The sequence below is a fragment of the Sphaerodactylus townsendi genome, linkage group LG04 (genome assembly GCF_021028975.2).
Source record: "Sphaerodactylus townsendi isolate TG3544 linkage group LG04, MPM_Stown_v2.3, whole genome shotgun sequence".
NCBI classification, from domain to species: Eukaryota; Metazoa; Chordata; class Lepidosauria; order Squamata; family Sphaerodactylidae; genus Sphaerodactylus; species Sphaerodactylus townsendi.
Window position 1 is genome coordinate 47,689,959 of NC_059428.1, and position 17,909 is coordinate 47,707,867.

Sequence of the window (17,909 nt, forward strand, 5' to 3'; positions counted from 1 at the left end):
TAGTATTGTAGGGATAACCATTTTGATGACTTTGACTTGGGATTTAATTTGAAAAAAAGTATGAGTATAACAAAGCATGATTCTAATTATTCTTTTATTTCTTCACTTGTAGTTCAATAGGCACCAGCAATTTGCCTTATCTCTCTTATCTCTGCAACCTTAAAATTGCCCTTGACAATTTCTTTTTGTTGGCTGGGGTAAAATAGCGTGCATGCAACCAGGCTCTGTATTGGATGACACTTGTTTGTTGAAGTAGAAGAAGAAGAAGAAGAGTTTGGATTTATATCCCCCTTTCTCTCCTGCAGGAGACTCAAAGGGGCTTACAATCTCCTTGCCCTTCCCCCCTCACAACAAACACCCTGTGAGGTAGGTGGGGCTGAGAGAGCTCCGAGAAGCTGTGACTAGCCCAAGGTCACCCAGCTGGCGTGTGTGGGAGTGTACAGGCTAATCTGAATTCCCCAGATAAGCCTCCACAGCTCAGGCGACAGAGCTGGGAATCAAACCCGGTTCCTCCAGATTAGATGCACGAGCTCTTAACCTCCTACGCCACTGCTGCTCCTAGTGATAGTGAATTGCCTATTTATTTACTGGGAAGCTTCATGATGTAGCCAAAGGCACTACTGTGAGAAAATCTGATCGAGCAGTTTTCCAGATGCAAAAGAAACTTGATCAACCTTCCTCACTATCTTCTTGCTAATATTTTCATCTGGTATCTTAGTATGGTCTATATTGTTATTAGCAGCTCAGTCCTGAGAGGGAAGTAGATGTGTAGTGGCCAGGCATAGTGCAGCTTTGCCACCTCCACAGTGGTTTCCAGTGCTGTACCCAAAAAGAAAACAGGGAACCTCTTCTGAAAACAGCCCCTATGAGGCCCAGTGGGCTGCACAACCCTTATTACTGGCACAAGTCCACACCAGCAAAAGGAGACATTAATGGGCTGAAAGAGTTCAGGAAGCTAATTAAAGACAGTTCTACCCATGAGAATGCCCCTATTGGCACTGGTTCAGGCTCCTATGCTGGAAGAGTGCTGGCACTGCAGCAGCCTTGGCATCTTGGCATTACATAGCCATGCAGTTCCTAGGACCAGCGAAAATGTCCCTGTACTAGCACAGATGCCACTTTTGCTGGCATTAGGTGGCATTTACACAATGCCAGGGTCATGCCTGTGCTCTTTTGTTGTACGGTAAAATTATATTTTAAGTGATTTCAGATTTATACTACTTTGTATTAGAGGTCACAGTTAAGTTGCGATTCATAAATATTTTTATTTTGAAAAGATCATGTAAAACTTCACACCTAAACATTATTATATCCAACCCAGGCTCTTTATTTCTCCACTTGTAGTTCGATAGTCTAAAATATAATTAGTTTCAGTGGGTAACCATGTTGGTCTGCAATGGAACAACTAGAATCAAGGTCAAAAGAACTTCAGATACAAAGATGATTTGGGGAGTTTAAGCTTGTGAGAGTCAAACTTCTCTCCAACCAGAGCTACTAAGAATACTGCTCAGTTCTATGGAGTAGGGCTTACTCCTAAGAAAATGCTTTTAGGATTGCATTGTAAATTGTATAATGTTGGGAACTCATGGAATTTGGAGAAGTGTCTGGTGTAAAGGTCAGGGTTTACATGCCGCTGAAAAAACTGTTGATTTTCCTGTTGTGTCTTCCTTCATCCTTCATAAATCTACTTCTGGGGTTTGGGAGAATTACCAGAATAGTGCAAAGTTTGTCAGGAGGCTGAAATAGAAATTCTCTGCCCTGCTCTGTGTGCAGAAGTGCCTTTATTAGTTAGTGGGATTAGTACCCAGTGATGATGATGAATAATGGAATCATTAATGGTACGATTTTAATGTACCATTTTGGAATAATGGAACAATTTTAATGTACCATTTTGGAATATAAGTTGCTGGAGTACAACCTCTCATAACTTTGTTATGTTTTGCTGCTTTTCAGAATCCCCTGAGGATGTAGCTCCAACAGTTGGTTTTTCTAAAATTGATCTTAAACAAGGACGTTTTGAAGTCACCATCTTTGATTTGGGAGGCGGAAAGCGAATCCGAGGTATCTGGAAGAATTACTATGCTGAATCCTATGGAGTAATATTTGTTGTGGATTCCAGTGATCTGGACAGAATGGAAGAGACAAAAGAGACCATGTCTGAAGTTCTAAAGCATCCTAAGATATCAGGGAAACCTGTATTGGTGTAAGTGACATGTTACATTTACTACTAATTTATACATTAGAGAAAGACAGGGTATAAATCCAAACTCTTCTTCTTTTGCTGATAGAATTAGTTACATTTTTGTTTTATTATGAGTCATCTCAAGCAGGTCTGGAATGGTGGTGTACAAGTACTCTAAATAATTAAATGTATGTTCATGTATACCATTCAGCACTCTTTTTGTCTCCAGTACTATGTATCTTGTGATAATAGCATGCATACCTTCATATCCATAATCATACTTTGACCGATTTTCTAGATGTAACAGTAGTCGTGGCTGAATGTGCATTATATTGTAGATGCTGTCCGTGATCCATCAATCATCCTTTTACGCATACAGTAATTTTGAATCGGTGATTATAGGAAGTAATGTTCTCCATTTCATCCTGTGTTTATACATCTCTTATAACTCTTTTTTTGCAAATGACTTAGTTAAGAAAACAAATAAGACAGTGTTCACTCTGTAGTTTAGGGATTCTAACATGTATGGTAATAGATCCTTTGCCAGGTGAGTTTATTATATGGTGAGTTCTTGCGTGGTATGAACCACAGAAAGAGACATTGACACAGCTATGCCACGTTGAAGGCCTTAAGGCATTCTGAAACGGATGAATGCCACATAAGGAATCTGCCTTATACAAACATAAGAAACCCTGTAGTTAAAATTCTTGACAGGTGAGTAAGGAGGGCATAGTGATAAGGAATGTTTACACTGAAGACTCAGTTTCTGAAGGTCTAATATTTACTGTATCTTTTACATTTGGGACTCGCCTTTAATCCAGAATGGCCACATGAGCCTCACTTACGTTCGTTTAACTGCATGTGTCTGCCTGCCTCTGCCCTTTCTAGCAGGACTAAATAGAAAAGAATGAATTCTGTTAAGTGCAAGTTTGTTCTGCAGAAATAAGTAAATGTAAAAATGTGTGTTTTCCTTTTCTTCTGATCATCTTTCTTGTCTGTCTGTCCTTTAAAAAAAAAGAAATGTCAGTTCTTTCTGTCTTCTGCTAAATAGTGGTGCTATCACTGGTATGACACTGCTCCTTTGCATGCAGTTACATTTTGGTTCCCACCCATCTATTGAAGACCAGTGATCTGGAGTATTCATTTTCTCTTTTTAATGGACAGTGAATACATGTTATGTTAAGAGCTGTTCAGAAACTTGTTATTTCCATGCTGCCTAATGATAAATCAGCATGCAGTGTGCTTTTTAATTGTGTTTAAATGAAGGCATTCTAGGAATTCTTACACAGCTACTTTTCAAAGTATTATGCAATACCTACTAAAAGATTTGAGATGGGCCAAGATATTTATTTCATGCTATTTTCCTCATTTGTGACTCACTTAATGGGGACCTAGAGTGACAGTGATGTGGCTTTTCCAGAAAAATTTGAATTGCAAAATTTTGCTTGTCAAATTTAAATAATCTCAATATTTAAATGATGTTAGCAAAGTGTAAATGTTCACAAAAGGAGATCAACACACCATGTACTATCCTGGATCATGTACAAGCATAAAGCTGTATCCATGTTTCATATCCCATGTTTAGCTCATGTGACATGATTGACATGCAGTGTAACAGTCCTGACAACTATGCTTGAACAGACTAAAATTACATACATAGGACAGAAAATTTTCCCCTGAAAAATGTGACGTTGGAAAACTTTCTGTACCACATCATTAAGGACTCATAACATTTCCCCCTTATTCTCCCAACAATCCTGTGAGATATTCTAACCTTGTTTATGACAGGATATTAGTTTTGATCTGCTTGGTTTTAGAGGTCTGGTAAATAAGTGCTATAGTACTGTTATCAGATAGCTACAGGTGGGACATTTGATGCTATTCCAAGATCTATTTATGAATATTCAAGGCTGTACTGCATATTCTTGCCAAATGCCCATTGTTTATTTTTGAATAGGAAATTCTTTTCTGTCCTATTTGTTAAAATAAACTTTGCCAGAACATTTTCTTTGTTCAGTAGTAGTGTTTTTCTCAGAAGTTTTGTTTTAGTCTGCATCCCTGTAATGCACTGATGAATAGCTGGGCTGATAACAGATCCCAGAAGAAAGAAATCAATAAACTTGCTTAAAAATTGAGACTGTGAAATGTGTGTTAGTGTACCTCTGAGTCTTACCAGTCTGAAACTGATTTTACTGACTTCTCCTCAGGCTGCCCATACACTTTCAAACATAGCTTTCAATGAGGACTAGAAACCTTTTTAATGAAAAATTTTCAGAAGCAAATTCTATACCCAGTGTCTTCCTCTATAAAACGTGGAATGGTTTGAGTGAAGATATTTAAACCTATTTCTAGTTGACAAATGAACAATGAGCAGAAGGAGGAAAAAGATTCTAAGGAAATTTAAGTAATGCCCCTTAAGTACCACTGCAGTGCAGTATTTGCCAGTGTAGTAGCTTCCAAACAGTTTGGTTCAGGGGGTCCAAAGTTATGGACCCTCAAAAGGGTAGCCCCCATCTCCTTAGCAAAGAATGGGGGATGGGGAACCCCTTTGACCCTAAATCAAACTGCACCAAACTTGGGGGGTCCCATCAGTACAGTTTCCAGATGATACCCTGAAATTTTGGTGCTGATACATCCAAAAATGTGCCCCCTGCAGGAACATACCAGAAATTTGCCCAAGAATCTTTGTTCTTCATTGAGTTTTCTGTATTGCTGTCAATGGGGGTTGCAGGCTGGGGGGGGGGGGACATTTCTGAAGGCACAGTCTCAAAACTTTCAGGGTCTCATCAGGAGACTGCCCTGATGATACCCCCCCCCCAGGTTTGGTGCAGTTTGGTTCTGGGGGGCCAAAATTATGGACCCCCAAAACTGTAGCCCCCATCTCCTATTAGCTCCCATTGGAAACAATGGGGGATGGGGCACCTCCTTTTGGAGTCCATAACTTTGGCGCCTCTGAACCAAACTGCACCAAACGTGAGTGGTAGCATAAGGACAGTCTCCAGATGATACACTGAAATTTTGGTGCTGATATGTCTAAAAATGCACCCCTTGCAGGCACCAGTGTCCTGGTGCAAAAAGAAAATTTGGTCGTGGTGGAGTGGCCGCCCATGGGGGCGGGGGAGCATCCAACTCAGGTTTTGCCCAGGGCTACAGTTTGCCTCGTTAACGCCCCTGTGCTGTACCTTCTTTTTTCTCATAGCTATCTTGGCAAAGGAACTGTTTGTTTGCTCTGACAGTATGCCCTCACATGGGTTGATGTTCTTTGTAGCTGCTGTTGGAACCAGATACAAACTTTGAAAAAAAAATTAAATGATAGCCCAAACTGCTGAAGGCTGGTCTTCTGGTAATGCATAGGCAGCTTCTGGCATCTCTCTTCCAGACACAGAACAACGGCTTCATTCACATGTTAAGGCCTTATTGAACTCAAGTAGACCAGTTAAGCTCCTTGATTCAGTTACGCTTGGAATAGAGGTAGGAGATAGAAGATTGAGAAAAGAACAATGAAGGATGCACAGGGATGGGGAGATGAGACACTGAGACAGTTGTGTATACGATCTAATCGATGGTGTGTTTGGGGGAGGGAAACTCTGTGTATATTGGAGCTGTCAGGCATTTATTGCAGGTCTATTGGGGTGGGGGGGTCCATTGAACTTAGTTTTAATTTTGAAGATAAACATCCTCGGAACAGGAGGATCCAGCTTTTGAGGGATTGTTGTTATTTCAGCAATGTGACTATGCTCTACTGTGTTTCTCTCTGTGTGACAAAATGTAAGTCCAGTAGCACCTTAAAGACCAATAAAATTTTCCAGAAGCTATTTTGAGTAAAAATTTTAACTTACAAAAGATTATACCCTGGAAAATTTTGTCTTTGTGGGACACACATTTTGTTCTAATACAGACTAACCTAGCTACTTACCTAAAACTATTTCCTTGTGTGAACTTTTCAAAGAAATCCTAGAATGAGCCTGTTTAGTATTTAATCTCAACAACTGATCTCTCATGTGCATTATTTGTTTGGTGTAAGAATTGGACATCTTTCGCTTTTAATGGTCCTTGTAAGGTACTTTGCCCAGTTGCTTGTGAGCAGTACTGGTCCCTTTCACAGCATCAGAGGCATATCAGGGGAAAATAGTGCCCAGGGACAACATCTGCTCCAGGCACCCTGCATCCTCGGGGCAGCTCCGGGCACCCCGCGTCCTTCGGGGCAATTCATACGGGCACTGCAGTAGCAGGTCAGCTCCTGGGCCACTGCGGTGCTTGTCTGAGCTGCATCCCTGCAGGCCGCCTCCTGCCCTCTTCAGGGCCTGGGGAAGACAGAAGCCAGCCTTCAAGGGGGCAGAGCACCGCAGTGGGTGGCCCAGGAGGCAGCCTGCTGCCACAATGCCCTTCCGAGTTACCCGATCCCCACCCCCGAGGACCTGGGAAGGGAAGGAGGTGGCTTGGACGGGCACCTCCCCTGAGTCGGCGCAAGGGAGGGGGTAGGGGCAATTTTGTCCCGTTGTTGCACCTGGGGTCATTTGACCCCACCTGTCCCCGTGGGCGGTACAACCCTGCACAGCATTGCCAACTAATGCATTCTTGTGCTGTCGGCTCACAAATGGTTCAGTGCTCAGAATGACCTTGTCTTGGTTCTTGCTTCTGTATATTCCCTACAGATTTGTTTTGCAGCTCAGCAGCTTCTGTTGAAAGTGTGAGCTAAGAAGAGTGAATACAAATGAGACAACAGAATCTGAGTGTCTGTGAGCTGGATAATGGTTTCCCAATCTGAAAACATTAAATCATGGTTTTGTATTATGTCTGAACTAAGCCAATTGTGGCTGGCCCTGTGAACCCCAAGCAACTGGGGCGGGGGAGTCTTGCAGCCTGCTTGAGAGTACATGTAGCCAGGCTGGGAGTGGTCTGGCTGGCTGAGGGCTTTAAAAATCAATGTGGGGAAGACACAGAAGAGGAGGGAAGGGAGCAAGCAGCAGTGTGAGAGGGAGCGATGGCACAGGGAGTGCAGGGTATGGGAGAAGACTTGGCTAGGGAAAGAAGGAGGTAGGAACAGCTGTCCCAATAGATGCTTCAGGGAACCTTTTTGCCATTTCTGTTGCCTCAGAGATCTACATTTTTGATGTTCTTTTATATTAAAGGGGCCATTTGGAGGGGGAAAGTAACCTGAAATTTTAACTGGACATGCTTGTTTTGAAGAACCTAACTTGCTTGGCAAACTACTAATTATATGTTTCTGTTGCAAAATGGCCAGTATAGGTTTTAATAATCACCTAGGTGAGAGTAGGCAGCTAAGAAAGGTCAGTTCATGCTTTGCTTTTTAAAAAGAAAAACTGCCACATTCTTACTACAGCCGATTATGAATATCCGTGGTCTTAATTTCCCTGCAGAAACATTTTTCCCCTTCAGTTGCTGCTTCACTGTTCAGTTGTGGGGAAATTGCCATTTAAGTGTAATTTTACCGCTCTTTAATTCAAAGCACTGTCTGAATGTAGGCTGCATTCTTTAAAATTCATTGTCAGTGCCTTTTTCAGTAAAATATGTAAAGAGCTGCACACAGTAAATCTTTCATAAAACCAGCATATGCAAAAGAGAAAGCAGTTCTACTCCTATCCTTAATAGTCACTCCACTTTTTTTTTTTGCTGTCAAATCACAGCAGGCTTAGGGCAACCCCAGGCATAGGATTTTTCAAGGCAAGAGACCTTTGGAAGTGGTCCGCCATTGCCTGTCTCTGCATCATGACCCTGGTATTCCTTGTAGGTCTCCCATCCAAATACTTGCCAGGGTCAGGGCTGACAAATGTATGACTAGCTCAAGGTCACCTAATAAGTTTCCATGGCAGAGTGGGGATTTGAACCAGGGGTACCAAGATCCTGATCCAACACCTTAACCATTATACAAGAGTTCAACCAAACCTTCTCTTCCAATTTTAGGCGTGCTTCAGTTTGGACATTTCTGCTGCATTTAAAAGTTTGCCTCCTTTGTTATTACAACAAAACATTTCTTCAAAGTTCTCTGATATGTAAATTGCAAAAATTGTTTAATCTTTCCTACACATGCATTCACACTTGTCTCATGCTAGTGATAGATTTGCACTTTGCATAACAAACAGAGTTTATGGAAATAATTTCTTTAGCCTTGCCTCCTTCTGAGTGCAAATAAATAGCTTTTTAAAGAAATTAAATTTGCATTTGTGCAATGCGGTAATATGATGACTATGAAGTGCTAAAGTTTCTGACAGCATAAAAATTGTCTCACAGCCGAAACAACTGTTTGCCTCCAAAAAATTATGATTATACTTTGACTTTTTTGGGTTGCAAGTTAAATCCACATCAATGCAAACTGCCTTTCATAGAGGGTAACAAAATGACAAGGTGGAATCTTTGCATTTTCCTTTGTGCTTTTAATATCTAGTGAGAGTTCTGTGTTCTGCCTTATTTAGGGGCAAAATATTTACAAGCTGTCAGTAACAATATTGCAATGCCTTTTGTTTAAAGATATCATTTATCCTATTTCCTGTTTCATACATAACTTTTAAACATGCATGCACACAGAAATATTGAAGCTGGGATCTACAGAACCTTCCAGTTTGTTCTATATGTGAAGGGAATGCAAACTTTAGAATGTGTTTCCTCAACACTTCTTCCTGTATGCTTTATAACAATATTCATTAAGTTAAAGGTAGGAGTCCTCAAAATAGAACCCACTGACACCTTTCCTGGTATCCACCAGGCATTTATAGAAAAGGGTTTTTGCTCTTCAGGGGTTCTGATTGGGCACTGGAGATCTGATTGGAAGTGCTGATTACAAGGGTATTGCCTAACACGTTGAAGAATTTCTATCAGAGCTATGCATAACCTCACTCCCTGATGTTCTGTGGTTGGCTCTGGCTCCTTCACAGCCATTTAGTATGTCTGTCCACCATCTTGTGCCAGAATTCCAAAGGTTTATACAGGCTCAGAATGACTGGGGACTCTGTATTAAAAATGCACTCGAAAGCATTTCTACTCCCTTGAGCTCGAGGACATCTGGGTAATCATCCATCTACCAATCACTGGGCAGGCTGAAGTTTAGAGGCATACCTAACATATGTTTGTTATTCTACAATATGTAAAGTAGTCCTAATTTATCTGTTACTGAACCTTGCTTCTAAGCTCTCTTCTCTAAGAAATAATTTACTCCTTGAGCTAATTCTTTTCGTTTAACACAAACAGCTGTGTTGCTGAAGTTCTCTCTTTTGAACTGAGGCACATGCAGATTTACATAAAATATATGACATACCGGTATTCCCTCTGGCTTATTTCTGTAATAACACTGACGTTGGTGAGCAAACTACCAATGTCTTTGTGTCTTAATGCATCAACTGAGACCTCTGTTGCAGCTTATTATCATATTGCATCAACTGAGACCTCTGTTATAGCTTATCTACTTCGAACTTGCCTTTTTTTTACTTGTACAGATGGCATGGAAGAAAAGGTTCAACACACAGAACAGCTTCGCATCTTCATTGTATGTTATGTTATAACATTCTCTCTTGCACCTTATAATATATTTCCATGTTGCTTCTGTTGTCAAACAAATTGTCATTTCTGAAATGGTCAGCCCAACACCATAGTCATAAATTGTTCCCAACAGAGCCTTTCCAGACAGTGTGTTTTTTACACCAGGGAATATGTAGTGGTTACTAGTACAGACAAGCTCTTCATGATAGCATTGTAGTGGTTCTGCAGTTTCCCTTCTGTTTAAGCAGCTGAATAAAACTTCCCTATAAGTGACTTGGTTCTGATGGTAAGTGCTGCATGGAACATTATCGTAGGCACTTATTAAATAGTTTTGTAACATCATTAGTGACCTATCACTTGTAACATCACTCTTCTTAATCCTGGCACTATCTTGTTCAGGTTTGAGAAATACTTAAAACATAGGGCATTCCTGTGCTCTATAGGGCAGCATGGCTGTTCTCCCCCTTGCATTTTTACATGCAGGCTGAAAATTGAGCTGGTAGTGCTAGAGTGAGATGAATTGCCTGAAAAGGGCTTTATGTACAGCAGGGGAAGCACCAACAGCATATAGCTCTACAAGGATTTTTCTTTCGATACTTGGCTGCTAGTCTGAACTTCTCTCTTGATGTCTGAACATATTCTTGAGTATTAAGTACTTCCATTTCAATGCTGTTGACAATATCTCCCTGTTCTTCTACCAAAAGTGAGATTTGGATAAAGAGGTCCTTTAAGTCTTTCACCTGGTTCTCAAGATTGATCAGTTCTTTGTGTCTTTGTTCAATCTCGGATAACTGAGTTTTAGTAATCTTAACCTCAGTGAGCAGATTTTCATTAAAAATTTCCCATTTTCCTTGCCAAACCATATCATTAGCTTCCTCCTCGGAGACCTCTTTTCCAGCCACCTCAAGCTGACGTATGATAAAGGTCTTGCATTTTTCTTGCTTGGCTGTTATAGCATCATTGTACAGAAACATAATATTTTGGAAACGGCGGAATAAAACATCTCTTTGAGAACTAAGAACCCTTACAACAGCAGATGATGAACCATGTACTTTTTCTGCTTTTTTCACTGTTTTTGACAAGTCGTCCAAGCACTTGCTAATGTGCTCTGCTTGAATTTTTATCTCTTTTGTAATGCTGCATTCCTTTTTAAGAACGCTGAATCTTCTCATGGAAGCTACCAGGCTCTTTTGGTGCTGACTAAACTTTTGAACGTCATCGGCCAAAGTGTTGATATCATTGTGAAGCTTCTGGATTTCATTTAGGTATCTTTCTGTTACAGGCTCCCTTTCGAAGATAACAGCCGCTTGTTCAAACTCTGCTTTTTCCTCTGACACAACTCTAGCACCTTGTTTATTTTCTTCCAATAACTGTAGTTCCTTTGCTCGCAGCTTAAGCTCTTGAAGGCGGTCTTTCATCTTTTGCAGAATTCACTGGAGTTCTTCTGTCATATGTACAGATAGTGATGTAATCCTAGGGGATTAAAAACCACTTGAATAAGTTACATACTCATAGACATGTAACACAGATGATGGAAAACTTGTAAGTATGTAGCAGAAGAATGCAGCACAACCTAAGCAAAAACTTTCCTGAGACTCACTATCTAAAATCAGTGGGCAGAGAAGAACACATACTGACTCACAATATTCTAGTTTTGTGGGTGTGGAGTAAACAGAAATAGTGATCTCATAAGAAGTATCTTGTTCTGATAGATAGTACAGTGAACATCCTTTTAGTTTTGTATGCTTCCATTTCCTCTTCTCCCTTTGAAATTCCCTCTTCTCTTTTTTGGAAATAATAGTTTAGTGTTGAAGCATTAGCCGTCATGTGGATGTAGCATTTCACTCCTATGAAATCAATAGGTTTAGAGTGCAGTAATTTTACATAGCTTTGCACTACAACTCAGGTTTGAAACTGATGAAAGTTTACCACATGTGAAAGAAGTAACCCATGGAATTTTGTATGCCTATTTGTATACATTGGTTAAGCACTTAAAAATTATACAGCTGTGGTGTTCAGGATCTGCATCTAAAATCCCTATGTAATGTTCAAGTTTGGAAACTTTCTTCCAGAATGTATCTAAATTCATTCACCACTCTTTTTAGTTCTTCCTTCAGAGTGCTCTTAAACTATGGCATGATTTTCCACAGTTCTCCATAATAGAATTATTAGCAACAATGTAGAATAGGCAGAGGCGTAGCTAGGGAAAATGGAGCCCGGTGCAAAATCTGAGTTTTGCGGTGGGGGGGGCATGGGCTTGAGCATAGCTGGGCCATACTTCGCCAGGTAGCTGGGCCATACTGTGCCCGGTGCACACTCTTTGTTTTCCACCCCAACCTTTTGTGGTGCCCTGCTCCCCCACACCCCAGTGGGGCTGCATAGCCCCGCCCCCACATACTGCGTAACCTGGCCCCCTGCGCGTACCTGCTGCCAGCTCCTTCTGTCCCCAGGGCCTGGGGAGGGCAGAAGCCTGCTTGCACGGTCCCCAGGAGGGTGGAAGAGAGGCATATCTAGGAAAAATGGAGCTAGGGCATAATCTGAGTTTATGATTATAAACTCCCCCACCCCATTTTCCCTAGATACAGTGGAGGGGGGAGAGAAACCAAGCCATCTGCTGATCTCACAGAGGAGCACCCAGGTCTACTGCAGAGCAGGCAGGAAGGGTCCCAGGTCTATCACTTGGGCAGGCAGCAAGGGGCCCAGGTCTACTGCTGGGCAGTCCAGTCAGTGTGCTGGCACGGGCTCTGGCGGGTCAGTGCCCTCCTTCGACTGTGGTGCCTACCTAAAAGGGAGCCTGTAGGGTCCCTAGTTTAAACACCATTGAAAGTGATGCTGTTTGAGGGTGGATTCTCCCCCCCCCCAAATAAAAACAGCATCACTTTCAATGTTGTTTAAACTGGGGACCCCACATTCTCCCTTTAAGGTGGATTTAAAAAGAGAATCTGGGGTCCCTAGTTTAAACAACACTGAAAGTGATGCTGGCATCCCCCCCCCCCCCAGCATCACTTTCAATGTTTAAACTGTGGACCTCAGATTCTCCCTTTAAATCCATGCCGAAGGGGGTGGATTTAAAAGGAGAATCTGGGGAAATTTTGGGGTGCCTGCTGTCAGGGGTGCAGTTGTTAAGCTAGCAGCACCAAACTTTCAGGGTATCTTTAGGAGACTCTCCTGATGATACCAGCCAGGTTTGGTACAGCGGGTCCAAAGTTATGGACCCTCAAAAGTGAAGCCCCATCTCCTATTAGCTCCCATTGGAAACAATGGGGGATGGGGCACCCTCTTTGGGAGTCCATAACTTTGGACCCCCTGAGCCAAACCTCACCTAACTTGGGTGGTATCATCAGGAGAGTCTCCCGAAAAATCCCAGAAATGTTGGTGCTGCTAGCCTAAAAACTACGCCACCTGCAGATCAAAAACTGAAAAAACACTAAAAAATACAAAAAAACCCCACAAACGAACCTGAAATTTTTGCGACCCCCCGGCGCGCACCTGGTGCAATGCGCACCCCCTGTCCCCCTGGTAGCTCCACCTGAGAATAGGTATGTAATTCCAGTGTACTTAGCTGTTTATAAGAATTACTGGGCAATCGTGTTTCATTGCCAATTGTTGGAAAATTGCATTTCACAAGGAAAAATTGTATAATTTCTTGGCTTTTCAAAATTGTTGACTCCCATAACAGAAATGTAATTAAAGATAAGTCTTTTGTAACGTTATGAAATTGTTCTCCACCAATGTAAATTCTAAGGTATTTAGGTTTGAGCACATGAAAATAATCAGTACTGATTCACCATAGCAGATTATGAGAAAAATATCTTGTGGCACAGTCTAACACATCTATTGACATCAGGAATTTACTATGATCAACAGATCTGTAATTAAAGGACAAATCAGCAGTGTTTTAAGTCAGTATCAAAAGTATTATTGTGGATTACAATCAATTCTAATATTGGGAAAATCAGTAATTTGAGTTGAAACCCTTTTAAAGTCACAGTTGTTTCAAATAATCACTGCACTGGGAACAGGTATAATGACCAAACAAGAAATAAGAAAATCTTCTGTTGTCTCTCCCCACAACTGCAATTATGCTAATTATTTTATTAATCTTTCACTTTTGCCCCTAAACTTTGAAGTTATGTCCTTAAAGGTTATGAATAATTCCAGATGGCCACCTGTGCTAGTTGCAACAAAGACATACAGGAGTTTTGTGCAGTCTTAAAGGCTAAGGAGTTTTTATTGTAGCATAATTTTTTGTGAACAAGAAAGAGGGCCTGTGAAAACTTTATGTGTGTGTGCGGGAATACTGTTTAAGGTGGCACAAGATAAGAAGGTTTTAAATTCTATTTTCTGGAAATGCAGATTTTCCCTTAAACTGCCCCACCCCCTTACACTGTAAAACAAGTATAAGCTTTCTCTCATCAACTATGTTAAAGTCTACTTCTGAAAAATATACCATTGGAAGCTGGATTGGAGCTAGTACCAGAAAAAAAGCCGCCTGGCAAAGTCCTTGTGTACAATTAAAAAAAATCATTGTTTATTTATGACCTAAATGATACTGGGTGGAGATCACTGAGGTAATACTCCTCAAGAAAGGTCATGTGATTCAGAGAACAGGGGAGGAGTCGGCCATGCAGCATTGCTTATAGTGAAGCAAGAGCTGCATTTGCCATCTTGCAGTGGCAAACTAGAACAAAAAGTACCATAAGTGTGTGTGTGTGTGTACATATATATATATGTTCAAAAATATATATACTATATTGAGTTGATACTTTTGATGAAGAAACTTTTGAATGTGTCTTTAATCTCATTGAAGGGGCAGATAAAACGTTTTTAACAACCTGATTTTAGGTGTGTACAAGATATTTGAGAGTTGTGCTACTACTTTAGACTGCTGCTTAGATGGAAACATTCAGCATGATACCGTTGAGGTAGCACTACATTCTAGGTTTCAAGCATAGTTGTAATCCAGGTAATTGCAACCTGCAATATATGTTGGATAATGATGTCAGTTATTGGTTTGTAATCAAATAGAGAAACAGCAAGTTTATAAATTGCTCCAAGCCTATGAAATGTTGTTGCTGTTTTCTGCAGTTTTTTAGCCACTATTGCAAAACAGGTTTTGCGTACAAGTTTCAGGCAACAAGCATAATGTATTCTTTTTTTCCTGGTAAGCTGAATGCCTTGAACTGTTTTCAAGTTCAACATATTTCAGCTTTCTCTTTGGAGCAGCCATTGTCGTTTTGGGGGGGACTGTGAATTGTCTTTTAAAAATCATCAGGTTTCATAACTGTAAATTGAAAGTCAATATTTCTAACTAGACATAGATTCATCTCATGATGAATCTGGTTCAACATCTGAGATTAAATGTTCCTACATTTTTAAAGAGAAACCTGTTACAGTTCATTTACTAACATGCCCTGCTTCAGCTCATTGCAAGATAAATATTTCCAGAGTAAAATTACATAATATTCATGATGTGGAGAAGAGTCTTCAGTGAATCTCAGAGTACGAATGTATATGTATGTGATCCTGTTTCTCCTGAGTTTCTGAGGCCTAGTGTATTACTGACTGATTACGCTCAAGGTATCTACTGCACAATGGGGGCAAATGTACAAGTTTTCTTGTGGGGATGTATTTCCTCAAACCCTGCTCTAACTTTCTGCTCTTCCCATAGCAAGAGAGACCACTTCTAACACAAATTTAATTTTGTTTTACAGCCTAAGCAGCCAGATTTGCCAATGGGCACAGTTTTGCCCTGGACCGCTTCCCTCTGCCCACAGCCAGCACGCCTAATCTTCCACCCCCTCGTGCTGATTTGCATGCTTCTCCCTTGCCCTCCTCCCTGTTGCCGACTCCTTCCCGTTTCTCTAAATGCTTGTATCACTATCAAGTAGGGCCTCTTTCTGGCTCCACCCCACCTCCCCCACTCTGCTTCTGCCCTCCCTGGTGATTGGGATGGCATTTTAAAAAACTTGCTTTCAGATAAGCTTCTATTTTAAAAATAAGCCTCTCTTGCAGCATCAGCGAGAGAGAGGGAGTGTGTGTGTGTAGGGAAATGGAAGAGACTATCAATGAGATCTGAGCCTTTAAGGCTGTTGCTGGGTTGTGCCAAAAGAAGCTCCCAAAGGATAGAGTTGGGACTTCAGGAAGCAGCTGCATGGCAGGTAATGGGCGGCCTCCTCATGGGTAAACAGATAAATGGGAGGACAGCCCTCTGCAAGCCCACTCTGCAGAAAAGAATCCAGAGGTAAGCATTTCCTGCATAATCGCCACTGGATGGATTGCAGCAGCTTATCCACTTACTTGCCCATTTTTTTTCGCTCATTGCAGCTCATGTTCTAGTAACTTCTGCCCATGTGAATCCCATCATCTCTCACATATCCATTTTGGTGGTCAAAAGTGGCTCGCTCTTCTTTCACCAGAGGAAATGCTAGTGAATCCAGCCAAGTGTTTTATGATGGAAGTATTATTAAATCGATTTTTAAATGGTGAACTTTTGTGTAATACATATGCACACATTCGCAAAAGCGAAGGTTGCATCTGTGGCCTTTATTAAGTTTCAGGATGTAAAGCGTAGTAACCTAAGAGAATTCAAAATTTCACCTTCACTTGGAATGTTTGGAATATTAAAATTGTACACAGTGGGTTCTTATGCCTAGTTTTGGAACTATGTGCTACGGAAACCGGCTCCAAGTTTGCCAAGACCTGCCCTGCTGATATCATTCCTTTGTTGTTTTTTAAATAGCCCAAATCTGAAAAACGGACATGTTCTCAATTAGACTTGTATTTAAAAATAATTTGAATCTTTTTGGATTCAAGTAGGCATGACCTTTGAACAAGTTTTCATATACAGCAGAAATATTTTTTTTGTAAATATGATGTTGTGATGTCATTTAACTGTACACATACACTCCCTTCCTTAGGATGATTAAAGCTCTCTAGCGATCATAAAATTCCCTAATATATATCCTACCTCTATTTTCCGTTTTTTTCCCTGTTTCAATATTATTTAAAACTGTTCAGTAAACATAGAAAATTCTCAAACAAAATGGATATAAGAACAAAAATAAAACAAGAGTGCCTTGTTCATACTGCACTTAACTTGTCACGCTTAACTTTACAAGTGAACTGGTCTCCTAGAATATCGCTTCATGTTATTTATTTATTTAAGCCTGCCTTGGTATTTTGATGAGAATTTTTGTGCAAAGAAAAATTCTACTGACTTGGAAAATTAAAAGTGAGCTCTTGTCTTTAAGCTACTCTTGGCACATTTCCAAAAGAAACAACTTTGAGGCATGAAATGTGTTCAGCACATTAGTATTCCTGTTCCGAGGCAGTAAACCTCGGAAACGTATCTATCGGAAACACTTTCAAATTTTATGTAGAGCAAACACCCATTGTTTTAAAGATATGTTGACACTTGAGGCTTTTAAATTATACAGTGCACTATTTCGTATTCGTCGAGGAACAATAAAAGCAAACTACTTACCTTTAAAATCCTGAGTTGATGGAAGCTTCTTGTACGTCTGTCTTAGGATCTGATGCTTTAAAGTCATTTCCCATACTTGTGTGAGCACAAATAACAGGGCAGGATTTCCATTAAAGAGTTTCTGCTTGCTTAATCCTCCTAGACCTCAATCACTTGGAAAGTGCATCTTGGAAGGCTGTAGATGTGAGAGTCGGACTGGTTGCAACTTACAGCAGTAGGAGAGCGAATTGGTTACTTTATGCTTGGGGAATCTGGTTCTGCCAGTTGGAGACCAAGCCTTGTTTTGAGGCGGGCCATTCTATTCTAATTAGCCAACACCAGGAAGTATTCCTGCCTGGGTCACTTGACTTGAAGTGCAAATACATGTTGTTTTACAGGACTCTGATCTTTAGAGAAAAGAAAAGAAAGCTTGCCTGATCATTAGATTCCTGAATTCAAAGATGTAATAAGTTAGATGCTGAGGGAAGTAGCTACCAACTTCCACTATGCTTAGTGAGGTGTCCTACAGGGACATTAACTGGAAGGGGGAAACAGAAGCAAATGAAGAATAGCCACATGTGATACTTTGGATCTGAGACATGCAGGGTACAGAAAGTTGAATTGTCTTTAAAATAATGCTTCACGGGTAAATAAAATTGATTGTGTAAGGCCAAGGCCATAACAATATTATAAAAACAGCTACCCATGCAATAATAAATCACTATATATAAAAAGCTAGTCATGGTAGCAACGACTTACTTCCAAGCA

At 40.7% G+C, this 17,909-nt stretch overlaps 2 protein-coding genes across 3 annotated transcripts in view; one reads left to right on the forward strand and one right to left on the reverse strand.

The window, feature by feature from the left end:
• ARL13B (ADP ribosylation factor like GTPase 13B) overlaps positions 1-17,909 on the forward strand; it is a 40,044-nt gene that overhangs the window by 7,613 nt on the left and 14,522 nt on the right. For both annotated transcript variants that reach the window (XM_048493543.1, XM_048493542.1), the window contains exon 4: positions 1,954-2,203. In XM_048493543.1, coding sequence (XP_048349500.1) covers positions 1,954-2,203 — 250 coding nt within the window. The remainder of the gene's footprint in view (positions 1-1,953; positions 2,204-17,909) is intronic.
• STX19 (syntaxin 19) lies at positions 8,380-17,369 on the reverse strand. The gene is made up of 2 exons (XM_048493541.1): positions 17,163-17,369; positions 8,380-11,149 (listed from the first exon to the last, which is right to left on the reverse strand). The coding sequence occupies exon 2, from the start codon at positions 11,092-11,094 to the stop codon at positions 10,213-10,215; it is 882 nt and encodes a 293-aa protein (XP_048349498.1). The 5' UTR covers positions 11,095-11,149; positions 17,163-17,369; the 3' UTR covers positions 8,380-10,212.

Excerpts from the sequence above, each read along its gene's own strand:
- STX19 (XM_048493541.1), bottom strand. The coding sequence starts at position 11,094 with ATGAAAGACCGCCTTCAAGAGCTTAAGCTGCGAGCAAAGGAACTACAG.